Raw genomic sequence first — 17,236 nt, 5'->3', positions numbered from 1 at the left:
TGTATATCAAATTCAACCAATGGTGAGGCTTAACGACAAAGACAAGGTGACGGGGGAGACAGGAAGTATATCGCTATCTGAAATATTGCTAAAGGCGGCGTTACAGGGATGCAAGAAGTATAGCAAGGAAGACACAGTGTCTCGTTCCCTTCTCAGGGAACAACAGTTACATACGTAACACGAGACGTTTTCATGTGTCAAACACAACTATGCAAAAAAGCATTTTGGTATGAATCAACATTCGCATACAGAAGATATAAGCATTTAAAGCTAACAGTTTAGCACGTGCTACACTACACAGGGAATAATATGGATTTTTTTCCCTAGAAAACTTCTTGCATAAAATAGATTCAAGCACTTTGAATGAACTGTATCTATGTATGTATATCTTCAAAAAATTCCCAGGGCCTTGAATTTTTCCCCCAGATTCACAATCTTTCAAGGATTTCAAGGACCTGTGGGAACCCTGCTTATACCAAAAGAAAAACGTCTTCTACATCAAACATCAAATATTGGGGTGGTTTCCCGAACAGGGATTAGACTAGTCCTAGACTAAAATAAATAAGAGCTGTCTAAACTGAATCTTAAAAAAATACATCAGTGCTCTTTTTTGCATCAAAATGCACACAAGTAAAGTTTTAGTAAGGCATTTTTTTAGTTTTTTAGTTCTATTTCCTAATTAAACTAAGGTCTATTCCTGGTTTAAGCTAATCTCTGTCCGGGAAACAACCCCGTTATGTTTTAAATAGTCATGTAGCATGTTATATGCCAGAAATTGTGCTGTCACAACAAATCCATCCTTCCATATTCAACTCATGCTTTAAACAGACCGAAAATTTTGACGAATGTTAACTATCAAAAACTGTCTGCATAGATTTATAACTGTAGACAGAAACAGAACGACTGCCAGAGACATTGTCATAAAATCAATGTAACACTATCAGTGTCCTGTCAGCACTGCTAACCTACGCCAACCCACACTGACAAGAGTGACACTTCGGATATCACAGTCAAGAAACCCATCCAAAACTAAGACAAAGAGAATTCTAAGAAAGGTTGCAATTTAAAGTGTTTTTAGTAAAGCATTTTGTCTCTATAGCATTTTTGTATTTTCACAAACAAATGCAAAAAGCAAACAGCATGTAATAGTATTTAATTTGTTATATACTACTCATACACTTTCATAAAGTGAAAATATTTAAAATACATTAAACATTAAATAAATAATAACTTTAAAAAAAGAAATCATTAGCTTGTATATGTAAAAAAATACACAATCCTTCCTATGCTCTGTTTATTGAGATTTTAAGCATTATTTATGCATGTGTTATGTTTATTTTACAAATGGGCATATGATAGTAGATAATGACAGAAGGCACTACACTCTTAAAAAAAATGGTTCTATATCAAACCAGAAATGGTTCTATCACCCGCTTCATATATGGAACCCCCAAATGGTTCAATATAGAACCACTTTACTGGGTTCATTAAAAAGAACCCCAAATGGTTCTTTGAATCAAAGTTAGATGGTTCTATTTAGAACCATTAAAGGTTCTTTATTATTATTATTATGAGTAATTTATTATTGATAAAAAATTATAACCAATCCAGAAAATTATAAAAGTTTATTATTTATTAATTTTATTATACAGAAATATAAATCTATAAAAATTACTTAAAATCACATCTCTTTATTCTGTATTAGACAGCAAAACTTTAGTTTACATTTAAAATGTCTCATTACATTCAACCATTTAGTTATTTAATTATTTCCATTAAGCATTTTCACTTTTTAATAAACATACATACGTTTATACATAAATAAATAAATTGCATCTCTGTATTAAACACTCCAAAAAAACTCTTAATTACACTATACATTAAAAATTTTGTTCAAGTTATTTCCCTTACACATAGATACTGTACTGCAGTACTAATTTTTAGTAACTTACATGTGTCTGAAATGATGAAAAGAAATCACGGCAACACTTCACAACAAGGTTCATTAGCCAACATTAGCTAGCTACATTAGTTAACATGAACTAATAATGAACTGCACTTATACAGCCTTTATTAATCTTTGTTAATGTTAATTTCAACAATTACTTTATTAAAATCTTGTTAACATTAGTTAATGCACTCTGAACTAACATGAACAAGCAATTAAAGCTTAAATTTGAATTAACTAACATTAACAAAGATGAATAAATACTGTAACAAATGTATTGCTCATGGTTTGTTCAAGTTGGTTAATACATTAACTAATGTTAACTGATGAACCTTATTGTAAAGTGTTACCGAAATCACAATGCATTTAAAGACAATTCATGAACAATCTATTAAATAGAATGACAATTTACACAAGTTGATTGTACATTTGTTTTGTACAGGTATTAAAACTTAAGCATATATTTTATAAATTAAAGTCACTGTGTGCTTTATGGCAAAAGGGTATTGAACATTGAGGAGAAAAAAAACGCAAACAGTTGTCACAGAGTGACTATGCGGGGCGGAACCAAAAGGAGAGTGAAGAGGTTCCGCCCGGACCAGTTTGTACAGACACCGGCACTTCCGGGTTCCCCGGGAATCCCTGCACTCGCTGAAACAAGGCACAGCTGTGTGAGTGACGTGGCGAGCGATGGTTGGGGATATAAAGAGAGAAGGTAGAAGTTACTGGAAGTAAACTTCCGCCTTGGGCAGCACAACGAAGACCAGCCTCCGAAGAGTCCGCAGGCTCTGCTGATCCGGCGACCGCTAGGTAGCGGGCGGAAAGAGTGCGGGGCTGGTCCGGGCGAAAGGACGGCGTGGTTGTGTATAGGAAGTTAATTGTCAGAGTGAAGTTTGATCGCGTTGGATATACGCTGCAGATGCCGGCTGGGTTGTTAGTCGTTCGGGTGCTGAAATACGTAGTTCTGCTACGGCTGGGAGCTGTGGAGGGAGAAGAAACACTGTTCAACAGTCAAGTAAGAACCTCTTGAAACGGAAATACACAAAGCTTTCTTGAAGATGTGTGCTGTGTCCTTGTCATCCGTACTCACCTTAGGAGGGTCTTGGACCTTTGTGGATGCCATCAGGGGCCGCCGCGACGGTGTGTGCCCAACCCAGCCAGATACGCTCTGTAGCGGTGTTCGAGGTGGAGTCACGTGGAAATCCTTCGTCCCTGGCCCCTTAATACTCCCCCTGAGGGCGAGAAGCGAGATTTTTAGATTCCCTTTCCCATTCCCCACTTTAGTTTTAGATAATTTAAATAAAGTTTCTATTTTTATATTTTACTTATCTCTGGTTTGTCTGGTCATTGGGGTGCTTTGGGACCTCCTCAAGGTGGAACTAGGAGGAGCGTGATCCGCGACAGGGGCGGTCCGCTTCTCCGACCTGTGACACAGTCATTCCACAGCCTGTGATGTCAATGTCTTCCACATATTAAGTTCACATTGTCCATTATAAAGTTGATACTTTCAGATTTGAGATGATCAGGAGAGCCGTTGAACACTATGGTTGGTGTGGGACCTTTGGGTTCCTGTAAAACAAACATTTCACCTTTTAAGTGCTTTTTACCAATTAACAGAAGCCATCAAATAGACTTAAAATTATCCCATAATAACACAAATAAAGTATGACAACTAGGCAAGCGACACTCACGAACCAACAAGACTCATAATAATTGATGTGGAGCTGTATGCTATTTAAGGGAAAACAGAGTAATATTTTTATATTTGCATTGAATGCTACTTTAAATAAAGTGCCTCAAATGCTAACTAAATTACAGAAGACTTACACTATTTACACAGTAAAGGAAGCTGGGATTTTCTTGAAATAATGCTTGCAATAACAGAAGTGCAGCATTCCTCACCAGACCTACAAAGATACAAATTATTGTACATTAGGTACAGATATCAATTACAGGGACGTTTTACTCAAAAAAGAAAACTCATTCACTCACTCGTTATTTCAAACGTTCACAGCTTTCTTTCTTCAGCAGAACACTAACACAAAAAAAGATTTTGAAGAATGTCTGTAACCGAACAACTCAATTTAATGGACACAAAACCAATGCAGGTCAATGGGCACCATTGTTGTTCGATTACCATACTTTTTCAAAATATCTTCTGTTGTGTTCTGCTGAAGAAAGTGACGATAATTTTAATTTGTGGGTAAACTTTAACTCTTTCTCAGCCAGCGTCTCTTAATTAACAAGTTTACTCTTCAATAGCAAGGAAAAAGTTTATACTAACATTATTTTCATATTTTCACTTATACAATTTATAGGTGCTAGAACCTTTACATTGACAAGGCAAATAAGGCTACTTTACACTGGACAAAGAACAAGCACCTTCTGTGGTTTCCTCTCCACTGAGATTGGCGTAGAGATGTTTTTACTTCCTTCTTTTGCACTCCTGATGATGTTTGGCGCCATTTTATTTAGAGATGTTTCCATGTTCTTCACCAAGTCTGTTCCAAACCTCATTGTCATTCCATGCAGCATCTTAAAACACAAAATCTTTATATATCCACTTTCAGACAAACAAGTTCCTTAAAGTCTACATTAACTTGAGGTTGCAATTGATGTATTTTTCAAAACACAATGTTCAATAAAAAAATTTGTGTGAAATATACAGAATTTAAATTAAGTCCTCAAACACTTTACAGTCTTTAATGCTAAATTCTAAATGAAATACATACAGTAAGAATTATCATTAAAGCTACAAAACACAGATTTCTTTTATTTTCTCTTTAATGAACATTAGTGACAGTCAGGTTTACGAGGTCTTTTAAGCACCTTACCTTTTTGCATCAATGGGGTTTATATTTAAAAGCCAGTGACGTGTCTGACCATTTATTAACCATGGTTATCTGTGAGGGAGAGGAAAAAGCATATAAATTACACTTCACAAACCAAATACACATAAAAACCTGAACACGTTTGGTTTTTAAAACATTTGAATGTTAAATGTAAGTGTCTTAACAGCTACCATCACATTAATTATTTGTGGGCATCACAGAAAACATGCCATCTAGACGTGTTGCGGATACGAACGCTGCACTGCAATCGTGCATTAATACAGACCGGCGGAATGTTCTTTACTGTGGCCAGCAGTTTCCACTTTCCTTCGGAGTTTAGCTCCAACCCTGATAAAACACTCGTGAACAAGCGAAAAATACTCATGGAATATGTGTAAAACTGCGACAAACATTTACATACTGTATAATTTCCCTTACACCGTCTTTCACCTGGTTCCTTTGACCACGCGCTTCACTGAAATTACTGTCTCGAATTTCGTCTCCTTACAACACAGCTGTCTTATTGTGATTGGCAATTTAATTTAAAATGACAAAGAAATAAAGCAGGACTGTAACGTAATTCATTAAAACCCGGAACAAAATGTATTTAACAGAGCTTTTATAACTGACGGTTGACGAAGCCCGCCAGTGCTTCAACGTTACCAGCAGTATTTTTTAACTGAGGTAAATATTATAAATGTAGCTTCTAGGATCATTATTTAGCACAACGCCTACTCTTACAAAATAAATATTAACTAATTATACTAAATGTTTCAGTAATATTGTTTCAAAAATGTAAAGTTTACTTACCTCATGGACAGGGTACAAACAAGCAGAAATGCCGGTCCGGAGTCCGAACTCCTCACCTCAGTTTGAAAAAAAACTGTCACGTCACGAGGCTCATCTTCTGGTGCAACGCATATATACGCCACCAGAGGGCACTTTTGCGATTATTTGTTTTTAATGCCCCTTCAGGTTAAATTAAACAAACATTGACAATATAGAATGTACAAAATAAAGAAAACACCTGATAATTCACCAGAAACGCAAACTGCACTGTAAGTTTCATGCTAATGTACAAACTTGCATAAAAAAGCTCACAGGAAATAAATCATACACTAAATATTAATAGCCTATTTGTTGACTCTCTCTTTTTTTGACCACAGCCTATTGACACAAAAAGGTTTGTGAATGAGTTGTGTAGGTTTGTAAATGAGTTGTGTAGGTCTGCAATTATTGTGTAATCTTTAGTTTACACTTCAGTCAGAAAACGTGAATTATAGAACCATTTTAATAAAAATGGTTCTTTGCCTTCCAAGGGTTCTATATGGAACCCTTTTTTTGGTAAAAGGTTCTATTGGCCAAGTATAGAACCCAACGGTTCTATATAGAACCTCAAGGAACCTTTTTTTTTTAGAGTGTACAATGAAGCAGCAAAATAAGGCATTAATGTACATATATTGTAGTCATAGTGTATTTGTAGTGGCAGGCAGCTTGGGATAATGTTCCTCATTGTGTGAACTGCCTTACTTGGCTATTTCTACATTCAAATAGAAAAAACAGAAATGAAAGTGTGCCTGTGACAAAATCTTTAGAGGAATGTTTAGTATGCTGCATCAGTATCGCTGAATTACTTTTGTGATAACTCAGCTCTGTGTAATCATAAGTATTTCCTGGATGTCTGCGAGAACAGAGGACAGCAACACCTCTTGCTTCTGGGTGCCATCTAAAAACACTGTACAAAGTGCAAAAAGAGTTGCCTTTATCATTTAATTAAATGCCCTTTATATATGTGTGTGTGTGTGTGTGTGTGTGTGTGTGTGTGTGTGTGTGTGTGTGTGTGTGTGTGTGTGTGTGTACCTGGTAATTATCACGTTGTGCGGACCAATTGTCCCCACAAAGATAGGAATACCAGTGTTTTTGTGACCTTGTGGGGACATTTTGATGTCCCCATGAGGAAACAAGCTTATAAATCAAACAAAATGATGTTTATTGAAAATCTAAGGTACAAGAAAGTTTTTTGTGATGGTTGGGGTTAGGGAATGGGGTAGGTAAGGGAAATAGAATATACAGTTTGTACAGTATAAAATGCATTACGCCTATGGAATGTCCCCACAAAACATGGAAACCAGAATGTGTGTGTGTGTGTGTGTGTGTGTGTGTGTGTGTGTGTGTGTGTGTGTGTGTGTGTTGGCCTAACATTACCAATGTCATTTACAGCTTCTTCCATCTCTTTTCTGTTCTTCAGGTACATGGGCCAAACATAACCATCAAAGTAGTTTGGTGGATCTGGAGGCAAATAGACCCGTGAGCTATTGATCAGAGGAAATAAAGGTGTCAGTCATTGATGTATTTCAAAGACGACACATTTGACAGCTGTAGAGTCCGGATCTCACCTTCTTCTCTGTTTGCATGTCTCGTATGGTATCTGCAGGAAGAACCTTTTGTCAAATAAGGTATTAAGAGGCCTGGAAGTAAAACAAACAGCCATAAAAACACATTTCATTATTTAATCACAAGAAAGTTGGGACAAATTTCTATGACAATTCACTGCCCCAGAAGTTGATCAGACAAATGAACAAAAACATCATCTTTACTGAACTAAATATTTCTTTGGTAAAGGTGCTTTGTGATTATTTAAAGCTTCTAAAACATGACAAAACAATCCATTTCTAATTTCTCATTGTAATAATTTCTCAATTACTTACTAAGTTTTCAACTAGTAGTTCATAAGCTAAAATAAAAAAAAACACATAAAAATAAACTCTGTTACCCATGATTAAAAATGAGGAATCCTTCCACTATAAGAACATTGGGTTGCTGTGATGTTGTGGATGTCACTGTAAGACCACGAGATGTCATGAAGCTCTCAGGATCCTTCTGCCACGAATCAACATCACTCATCATCCTGTCCATGTGCAGGGCATCCATAACTGCATAGGACATCATTTCAGTTTTTACTTCACTTATATCCAGGTTAATTATTTAAGGAATTAATTGTGTAGACATAAAATACAACTGACACCTGAAAATAGAGTGTTGCGCAAAATCTGACAGTTTGTTGGAAAACATTGTTTAATATAAACAGGCAATGTGATCCCAACTGTGTGTTGTAATGCGAGATGTGCTCTTACCGTCAAACTGCTTAAAGCCATTGATATCAACAGCGACCATTGATTCATCCTGAAAAAGAAACATATAAAATAAATAAAACCTGTCAGCTATGTATTGGGTCTAAAATGAACACCCTACTAAAACCAGCATAAGCTTGTGTTAGCTGGACTCCCAGCTTGGTTTTAGATGGATTTTTAAGATGGTCTAGCTGTGTTTTGGTCCCCTTTTAAGCTGGCCTAGCTGTGTTTTGGTCACTTTTAAAGCTGGTCTAATTGTGTTTTGGTCACTTTTTAAGCTGGTCTAGCTGTGTTTTGGTCACTTCTGAGGCTGGTCTAGCTGTGTTTTGGTCACTTTTTAAGCTGGTCTAGCTGTGGTTTTGTCACTTTTAAACTGGCCTAGCTGTGTTTTGGTCACTTTTTAAGATGATCTAGCTGTGATTTCACTTCATAAGCTGGTCTAGCTGTGTTTTGGTCACTTTTTAAGCTGTCCTAGCTGTGTTTTGGTCACTTTTTAAGCTGGGGCCCGTACCATGAAAATGGTTAAACAAACTCAGGGTTACAGGATTAGTTTCAGGTTGACAAAACCAAGCCAATGTGCAGGCCTTGTTGGTAAAAGCTATTTTCATGGTACCCAAAACCCAGGATTTGCACAAACTAATCCTAAACAAAGCTGGCTAACCAACTAAACCAGCTTCATGGTATAGGCCCCAGGTCTAGCTGTGTTTTGGTCACTTGTTAAGCTGTCCTAGCTGTGTTTTTGTCACTTTTTAAGCTGGTCTAGCTGTGTTTTGGTCACTTTTTCAGCTGGTCTAGCTGTGTTTTGGTCGCTTTTTAAGCTGGTCTAGCTGTGTTTTGGTCACTTTTTAAGCTGGTCTAGCTGTGTTTTGGTCACTTTTTAAGCTGTCCTAGCTGTGTTTTGGTCACTTTTTAAGCTGGTCTAGCTGTGTTTTGGTCACTTTTTCAGCTGGTCTAGCTGTGTTTTGGTCGCTTTTTAAGCTGGTCTAGCTGTGTTTTGGTCACTTTTTAAGCTGGTCTAGCTGTGTTTTGGTCACTTTTTAAGCTGTCCTAGCTGTGTTTTGGTCACTTTTTAAGCTGTCCTAGCTGTGTTTTGGTCACTTTTTAAGCTGGTCTAGCTGTGTTTTGGTCACTTTTTCAGCTGGTCTAGCTGTGTTTTGGTCGCTTTTTAAGCTGGTCTAGCTGTGTTTTGGTCACTTTTTAAGCTGGTCTAGCTGTGTTTTGGTCACTTTTTAAGCTGTCCTAGCTGTGTTTTGGTCACTTTTTCAGCTGGTCTAGCTGTGTCTTGGTCACTTCATAAGCTGGTCTAGCTGTGTTTTGGTCACTTTTTAGCTGGTCTAGCTGTGTTTTGGTCACTTTTTCAGCTGGTCTAGCTGTGTCTTGGTCACTTTATAAGCTGGTCTAGCTGTGTTTTGGTCACTTTTTAGCTGGTCTAGCTGTGTTTTGGTCACTTTTTAAGCTGGTCTAGCTGTGTTTTGGTCACTTTTTAAGCTGTCCTAGCTGTGTTTTGGTCACTTTTTAAGCTGGTCTAGCTGTGTTTTGGTCACTTTTTAAGCTGGTCTAGCTGTGTTTTGGTCACTTTTTAAGCTGTCCTAGCTGTGTTTTGGTCACTTTTTAAGCTGGTCTAGCTGTGTTTTGGTCACTTTTTCAGCTGGTCTAGCTGTGTTTTGGTCGCTTTTTAAGCTGGTCTAGCTGTGTTTTGGTCACTTTTTAAGCTGGTCTAGCTGTGTTTTGGTCACTTTTTAAGCTGTCCTAGCTGTGTTTTGGTCACTTTTTAAGCTGTCCTAGCTGTGTTTTGGTCACTTTTTAAGCTGGTCTAGCTGTGTTTTGGTCACTTTTTCAGCTGGTCTAGCTGTGTTTTGGTCGCTTTTTAAGCTGGTCTAGCTGTGTTTTGGTCACTTTTTAAGCTGGTCTAGCTGTGTTTTGGTCACTTTTTAAGCTGTCCTAGCTGTGTTTTGGTCACTTTTTCAGCTGGTCTAGCTGTGTCTTGGTCACTTCATAAGCTGGTCTAGCTGTGTTTTGGTCACTTTTTAGCTGGTCTAGCTGTGTTTTGGTCACTTTTTCAGCTGGTCTAGCTGTGTCTTGGTCACTTTATAAGCTGGTCTAGCTGTGTTTTGGTCACTTTTTAGCTGGTCTAGCTGTGTTTTGGTCACTTTTTAAGCTGGTCTAGCATTGTTTTGGTCACTTTTTAGCTGGTCTAGCTGTGTTTTGGTCACTTTTTAGCTGGCCTAGCTGTGTTTTGGTCACTTTTTAAGATGATGTAGCTGTGTTTTGGTACTTTTTAGCTTGTCTAGCTGTGTTTTAGTCACTTTATAAGCTGCTCTACCTGTGTTTTGGTCACTTTTTAAGCTGGTCTAGCTGTGTTTTGGTCACTTCTGAGGCTGGTCTAGCTGTGTTTTGGTCACTTTTTTAGCTGGTCTAGCTGTGGTTTTGTCACTTTTAAACTGGCCTAGCTGTGTTTTGGTCACTTTTTAAGATGATCTAGCTGTGATTACACTTCATAAGCTGGTCTAGCTGTGTTTTGGTCACTTTTTAGCTGGTCTAGCTGTGTTTTGGTCACTTTTTAGCTGGCCTAGCTGTGTTTTGGTCACTTTTTAAGATGATGTAGCTGTGTTTTGGTACTTTTTAGCTTGTCTAGCTGTGTTTTAGTCACTTTATAAGCTGCTCTACCTGTGTTTTGGTCACTTTTTAAGCTGGTCTAGCTGTGTTTTGGTCACTTCTGAGGCTGGTCTAGCTGTGTTTTGGTCACTTTTTAAGCTGGTCTAGCTGTGGTTTTGTCACTTTTAAACTGGCCTAGCTGTGTTTTGGTCACTTTTTAAGATGATCTAGCTGTGATTTCACTTCATAAGCTGGTCTAGCTGTGTTTTGGTCACTTTTTAAGCTGTCCTAGCTGTGTTTTGGTCACTTTTTAAGCTGGGGCCCGTACCATGAAAATGGTTAAACAAACTCAGGGTTACAGGATTAGTTTCAGGTTGACAAAACCAAGCCAATGTGCAGGCCTTGTTGGTAAAAGCTATTTTCATGGTACCCAAAACCCAGGATTTGCACAAACTAATCCTAAACAAAGCTGGCTAACCAACTAAACCAGCTTCATGGTATAGGCCCCAGGTCTAGCTGTGTTTTGGTCACTTGTTAAGCTGTCCTAGCTGTGTTTTTGTCACTTTTTAAGCTGGTCTAGCTGTGTTTTGGTCACTTTTTCAGCTGGTCTAGCTGTGTTTTGGTCGCTTTTTAAGCTGGTCTAGCTGTGTTTTGGTCACTTTTTAAGCTGGTCTAGCTGTGTTTTGGTCACTTTTTAAGCTGTCCTAGCTGTGTTTTGGTCACTTTTTAAGCTGGTCTAGCTGTGTTTTGGTCACTTTTTCAGCTGGTCTAGCTGTGTTTTGGTCGCTTTTTAAGCTGGTCTAGCTGTGTTTTGGTCACTTTTTAAGCTGGTCTAGCTGTGTTTTGGTCACTTTTTAAGCTGTCCTAGCTGTGTTTTGGTCACTTTTTAAGCTGTCCTAGCTGTGTTTTGGTCACTTTTTAAGCTGGTCTAGCTGTGTTTTGGTCACTTTTTCAGCTGGTCTAGCTGTGTTTTGGTCGCTTTTTAAGCTGGTCTAGCTGTGTTTTGGTCACTTTTTAAGCTGGTCTAGCTGTGTTTTGGTCACTTTTTAAGCTGTCCTAGCTGTGTTTTGGTCACTTTTTCAGCTGGTCTAGCTGTGTCTTGGTCACTTCATAAGCTGGTCTAGCTGTGTTTTGGTCACTTTTTAGCTGGTCTAGCTGTGTTTTGGTCACTTTTTCAGCTGGTCTAGCTGTGTCTTGGTCACTTTATAAGCTGGTCTAGCTGTGTTTTGGTCACTTTTTAGCTGGTCTAGCTGTGTTTTGGTCACTTTTTAAGCTGGTCTAGCATTGTTTTGGTCACTTTTTAGCTGGTCTAGCTGTGTTTTGGTCACTTTTTAGCTGGCCTAGCTGTGTTTTGGTCACTTTTTAAGATGATGTAGCTGTGTTTTGGTACTTTTTAGCTTGTCTAGCTGTGTTTTAGTCACTTTATAAGCTGCTCTACCTGTGTTTTGGTCACTTTTTAAGCTGGTCTAGCTGTGTTTTGGTCACTTCTGAGGCTGGTCTAGCTGTGTTTTGGTCACTTTTTAAGCTGGTCTAGCTGTGGTTTTGTCACTTTTAAACTGGCCTAGCTGTGTTTTGGTCACTTTTTAAGATGATCTAGCTGTGATTTCACTTCATAAGCTGGTCTAGCTGTGTTTTGGTCACTTTTTAAGCTGTCCTAGCTGTGTTTTGGTCACTTTTTAAGCTGGGGCCCGTACCATGAAAATGGTTAAACAAACTCAGGGTTACAGGATTAGTTTCAGGTTGACAAAACCAAGCCAATGTGCAGGCCTTGTTGGTAAAAGCTATTTTCATGGTACCCAAAACCCAGGATTTGCACAAACTAATCCTAAACAAAGCTGGCTAACCAACTAAACCAGCTTCATGGTATAGGCCCCAGGTCTAGCTGTGTTTTGGTCACTTTTTAAGCTGTCCTAGCTGTGTTTTTGTCACTTTTTAAGCTGGTCTAGCTGTGTTTTGGTCACTTTTTCAGCTGGTCTAGCTGTGTTTTGGTCGCTTTTTAAGCTGGTCTAGCTGTGTTTTGGTCACTTTTTAAGCTGGTCTAGCTGTGTTTTGGTCACTTTTTAAGCTGTCCTAGCTGTGTTTTGGTCACTTTTCAGCTGTCCTAGCTGTGTTTTGGTCACTTTTTAAGCTGTCCTAGCTGTGTTTTTGTCACTTTTTAAGCTGGTCTAGCTGTGTTTTGGTCACTTTTTAAGCTGGTCTAGCTGTGTTTTGGTCACTTTTTAAGCTGTCCTAGCTGTGTTTTGGTCACTTTTTCAGCTGGTCTAGCTGTGTTTTTGTCACTTTTTAAGCTGGTCTAGCTGTGTTTTGGTCACTTTTTCAGCTGGTCTAGCTGTGTTTTGGTCGCTTTTTAAGCTGGTCTAGCTGTGTTTTGGTCACTTTTTAAGCTGGTCTAGCTGTGTTTTGGTCCCCTTTTAAGCTGGCCTAGCTGTGTTTGGTCCCCTTTTAAGATGGCCTAGCTGTGTTTTGGTCACTTTTTAGCTGGCCTAGCTGTGTTTTGGTCACTTTTTAAGCTGATGTAGCTGTGTTTTGGTACTTTTTAGCTTGTCTAGCTGTGTTTTAGTCACTTTATAAGCTGCTCTACCTGTGTTTTGGTCACTTTTTAAGCTGGTCTAGCTGTGTTTTGGTCACTTCTGAGGCTGGTCTAGCTGTGTTTTGGTCACTTTTTAAGCTGGTCTAGCTGTGGTTTTGTCACTTTTAAACTGGCCTAGCTGTGTTTTGGTCACTTTTTAAGATGATCTAGCTGTGATTTCACTTCATAAGCTGGTCTAGCTGTGTTTTGGTCACTTTTTAAGCTGTCCTAGCTGTGTTTTGGTCACTTTTTAAGCTGGGGCCCGTACCATGAAAATGGTTAAACAAACTCAGGGTTACAGGATTAGTTTCAGGTTGACAAAACCTAGCCAATGTGCAGGCCTTGTTGGTAAAAGCTATTTTCATGGTACCCAAAACCCAGGATTTGCACAAACTAATCCTAAACAAAGCTGGCTAACCAACTAAACCAGCTTCATGGTATAGGCCCCTGGTCTAGCTGTGGTTTTGTCACTTTTAAACTGGCCTAGCTGTGTTTTGGTCACTTTTTAAGATGATCTAGCTGTGATTTCACTTCATAAGCTGGTCTAGCTGTGTTTTGGTCACTTTTTAAGCTGTCCTAGCTGTGTTTTGGTCACTTTTTAAGCTGGGGCCCGTACCATGAAAATGGTTAAACAAACTCAGGGTTACAGGATTAGTTTCAGGTTGACAAAACCAAGCCAATGTGCAGGCCTTGTTGGTAAAAGCTATTTTCATGGTACCCAAAACCCAGGATTTGCACAAACTAATCCTAAACAAAGCTGGCTAACCAACTAAACCAGCTTCATGGTATAGGCCCCAGGTCTAGCTGTGTTTTGGTCACTTTTTAAGCTGTCCTAGCTGTGTTTTTGTCACTTTTTAAGCTGGTCTAGCTGTGTTTTGGTCACTTTTTCAGCTGGTCTAGCTGTGTTTTGGTCGCTTTTTAAGCTGGTCTAGCTGTGTTTTGGTCACTTTTTAAGCTGGTCTAGCTGTGTTTTGGTCACTTTTTAAGCTGTCCTAGCTGTGTTTTGGTCACTTTTCAGCTGTCCTAGCTGTGTTTTGGTCACTTTTTAAGCTGTCCTAGCTGTGTTTTTGTCACTTTTTAAGCTGGTCTAGCTGTGTTTTGGTCACTTTTTAAGCTGGTCTAGCTGTGTTTTGGTCACTTTTTAAGCTGTCCTAGCTGTGTTTTGGTCACTTTTTAAGCTGTCCTAGCTGTGTTTTGGTCACTTTTTAAGCTGTCCTAGCTGTGTTTTTGTCACTTTTTAAGCTGGTCTAGCTGTGTTTTGGTCACTTTTTCAGCTGGTCTAGCTGTGTTTTTGTCACTTTTTAAGCTGGTCTAGCTGTGTTTTGGTCACTTTTTCAGCTGGTCTAGCTGTGTTTTGGTCGCTTTTTAAGCTGGTCTAGCTGTGTTTTGGTCACTTTTTAAGCTGGTCTAGCTGTGTTTTGGTCCCCTTTTAAGCTGGCCTAGCTGTGTTTGGTCCCCTTTTAAGATGGCCTAGCTGTGTTTTGGTCACTTTTTAGCTGGCCTAGCTGTGTTTTGGTCACTTTTTAAGCTGATGTAGCTGTGTTTTGGTACTTTTTAGCTTGTCTAGCTGTGTTTTAGTCACTTTATAAGCTGCTCTACCTGTGTTTTGGTCACTTTTTAAGCTGGTCTAGCTGTGTTTTGGTCACTTCTGAGGCTGGTCTAGCTGTGTTTTGGTCACTTTTTAAGCTGGTCTAGCTGTGGTTTTGTCACTTTTAAACTGGCCTAGCTGTGTTTTGGTCACTTTTTAAGATGATCTAGCTGTGATTTCACTTCATAAGCTGGTCTAGCTGTGTTTTGGTCACTTTTTAAGCTGTCCTAGCTGTGTTTTGGTCACTTTTTAAGCTGGGGCCCGTACCATGAAAATGGTTAAACAAACTCAGGGTTACAGGATTAGTTTCAGGTTGACAAAACCAAGCCAATGTGCAGGCCTTGTTGGTAAAAGCTATTTTCATGGTACCCAAAACCCAGGATTTGCACAAACTAATCCTAAACAAAGCTGGCTAACCAACTAAACCAGCTTCATGGTATAGGCCCCAGGTCTAGCTGTGTTTTGGTCACTTTTTAAGCTGTCCTAGCTGTGTTTTTGTCACTTTTTAAGCTGGTCTAGCTGTGTTTTGGTCACTTTTTCAGCTGGTCTAGCTGTGTTTTGGTCGCTTTTTAAGCTGGTCTAGCTGTGTTTTGGTCACTTTTTAAGCTGGTCTAGCTGTGTTTTGGTCACTTTTTAAGCTGTCCTAGCTGTGTTTTGGTCACTTTTTCAGCTGTCCTAGCTGTGTTTTGGTCACTTTTTAAGCTGTCCTAGCTGTGTTTTTGTCACTTTTTAAGCTGGTCTAGCTGTGTTTTGGTCACTTTTTCAGCTGGTCTAGCTGTGTTTTGGTCGCTTTTTAAGCTGGTCTAGCTGTGTTTTGGTCACTTTTTAAGCTGGTCTAGCTGTGTTTTGGTCACTTTTTAAGCTGTCCTAGCTGTGTTTTGGTCACTTTTTCAGCTGGGGCCTATACCATGAAGCTGGTTTAGCTGTGTTTTGGTCGCTTTTTAAGCTGGTCTAGCTGTGTTTTGGTCACTTTTTCAGCTGTCCTAGCTGTGTTTTGGTCACTTTTTAAGCTGTCCTAGCTGTGTTTTTGTCACTTTTTAAGCTGGTCTAGCTGTGTTTTGGTCACTTTTTCAGCTGGTCTAGCTGTGTTTTGGTCGCTTTTTAAGCTGGTCTAGCTGTGTTTTGGTCACTTTTTAAGCTGGTCTAGCTGTGTTTTGGTCACTTTTTAAGCTGTCCTAGCTGTGTTTTGGTCACTTTTTCAGCTGGGGCCTATACCATGAAGCTGGTTTAGCTGGTTAACCAGCTTTGTTTAGGATTAGTTTGTGCAAATCCTGGGTTTTGGGTACCATGAAAATAGCTTTTACCAACAAGGCCTGCACATTGGCTTGGTTTTGTCAACCTGAAACTAATCCTGTAACCCTGAGTTTGTTTAACCATTTTCATGGTACGGGCCCCAGGTCTAGCTGTGTTTTTGTCACTTTTTAAGCTGGTCTAGCTGTGTTTTGGTCACTTTTTCAGCTGGTCTAGCTGTGTTTTGGTCGCTTTTTAAGCTGGTCTAGCTGTGTTTTGGTCACTTTTTAAGCTGGTCTAGCTGTGTTTTGGTCCCCTTTTAAGCTGGCCTAGCTGTGTTTGGTCCCCTTTTAAGATGGCCTAGCTGTGTTTTGGTCACTTTTTAGCTGGCCTAGCTGTGTTTTGGTCACTTTTTAAGCTGATGTAGCTGTGTTTTGGTACTTTTTAGCTTGTCTAGCTGTGTTTTAGTCACTTTATAAGCTGCTCTACCTGTGTTTTGGTCACTTTATAAGCTTGTGTAGCTGTGTTTTGGTCACTTATTAAGCTGGTCTAGCTGTGTATTGGTCACTTTTTGAGCTGGTCTAGCTGTGATTTCACTTCATAAGCTGGCCTAGCTGTGTTTTGGTCACTTTTGAGGCTGGTCTAGCTGTGTTTTGGTCCCCTTTAAGCTGGCCTAGCTGTGTTTTGGTCCCCTTTCAAGCTGGTCTAGCTGTGTTTGGTCCCCTTTAAGCTGGCCTAGCTGTGTTTGGTCCCCTTTTAAGATGGCCTAGCTGTGTTTTGGTCACTTTTGAGGCTGGTCTAGCTGTGTTTTGGTCACTTTTCAAGCTGGGGCCTATACCATGAAGCTGGTTTAGTTGGTTAGCCAGCTTTGTTTAGGATTAGTTTGTGCAAATCCTGGGTTTTGGGTACCATGAAAATAGCTTTTACCAACAAGGCCTGCACATTGGCTTGGTTTTGTCAACCTGAAACTAATCCTGTAACCCTGAGTTTGTTTAACCATTTTCATGGTACGTGCCCCTGGTCTAACTGTGTTTTGGTCACTTTTGAGGCTGGTCTAGCTGTGTTTTGGTCACTTTTCAAGCTGGTCTAGCTGTGTTTTGGTCACTTTTTAAGCTGGTCTAGCTGCGATTTCACTTCATAAGCTGGTCTAGCTGTGTTTTGGTCACTTTATAAGCTGGTCTAACTGTGTTTTGGTCACTTTTGAGGCTGGTCTAGCTGTGTTTTGGTCACTTTTCAAGCTGGTCTAGCTGTGTTTTGGTCACTTTTTAAGCTGGCCTAGCTGTGTTTTGGTCACTTTTTAAGCTGGTCTAGCTGCGATTTCACTTCATAAGCTGGTCTAGCTGT

General features: G+C 39.3%; 1 protein-coding gene and 1 long non-coding RNA gene across 3 annotated transcripts in view; both read right to left on the bottom strand.

The window, feature by feature from the left end:
* The window catches only part of septin9a (septin 9a), a 113,827-nt gene that overhangs the window by 93,194 nt on the left and 3,397 nt on the right, over positions 1 to 17,236 (bottom strand). Inside the window, exons 3-6 of the mRNA XM_055193357.2 lie at positions 7,914 to 7,962; positions 7,553 to 7,712; positions 7,176 to 7,247; positions 6,985 to 7,091 (exon numbers count right to left, since the gene is read on the bottom strand). Of these exons, the coding sequence (XP_055049332.2) occupies positions 6,985 to 7,091; positions 7,176 to 7,247; positions 7,553 to 7,712; positions 7,914 to 7,962 (388 nt within the window). The remainder of the gene's footprint in view (positions 1 to 6,984; positions 7,092 to 7,175; positions 7,248 to 7,552; positions 7,713 to 7,913; positions 7,963 to 17,236) is intronic.
* Positions 1,611 to 6,204, bottom strand: LOC129432524 (uncharacterized). 2 transcript variants are annotated; one of them, XR_012359197.1, is made up of 6 exons: positions 5,590 to 6,204; positions 4,783 to 4,851; positions 4,331 to 4,483; positions 3,776 to 3,855; positions 3,039 to 3,517; positions 1,611 to 2,928 (listed from the first exon to the last, which is right to left on the bottom strand). It is a non-coding gene; the product is annotated as an uncharacterized lncRNA (long non-coding RNA). The 2 variants fall into 2 exon arrangements; XR_012359198.1 differs by lacking the exon at positions 5,590 to 6,204 and adding an exon at positions 4,971 to 4,991.

This window comes from Misgurnus anguillicaudatus, chromosome 19, assembly GCF_027580225.2.
Source record: "Misgurnus anguillicaudatus chromosome 19, ASM2758022v2, whole genome shotgun sequence".
NCBI lineage: Eukaryota > Metazoa > Chordata > Actinopteri > Cypriniformes > Cobitidae > Misgurnus > Misgurnus anguillicaudatus.
Note: the sequence above shows the minus strand (reverse complement) of the source record. Positions and strands in the feature narration are given on the sequence as shown.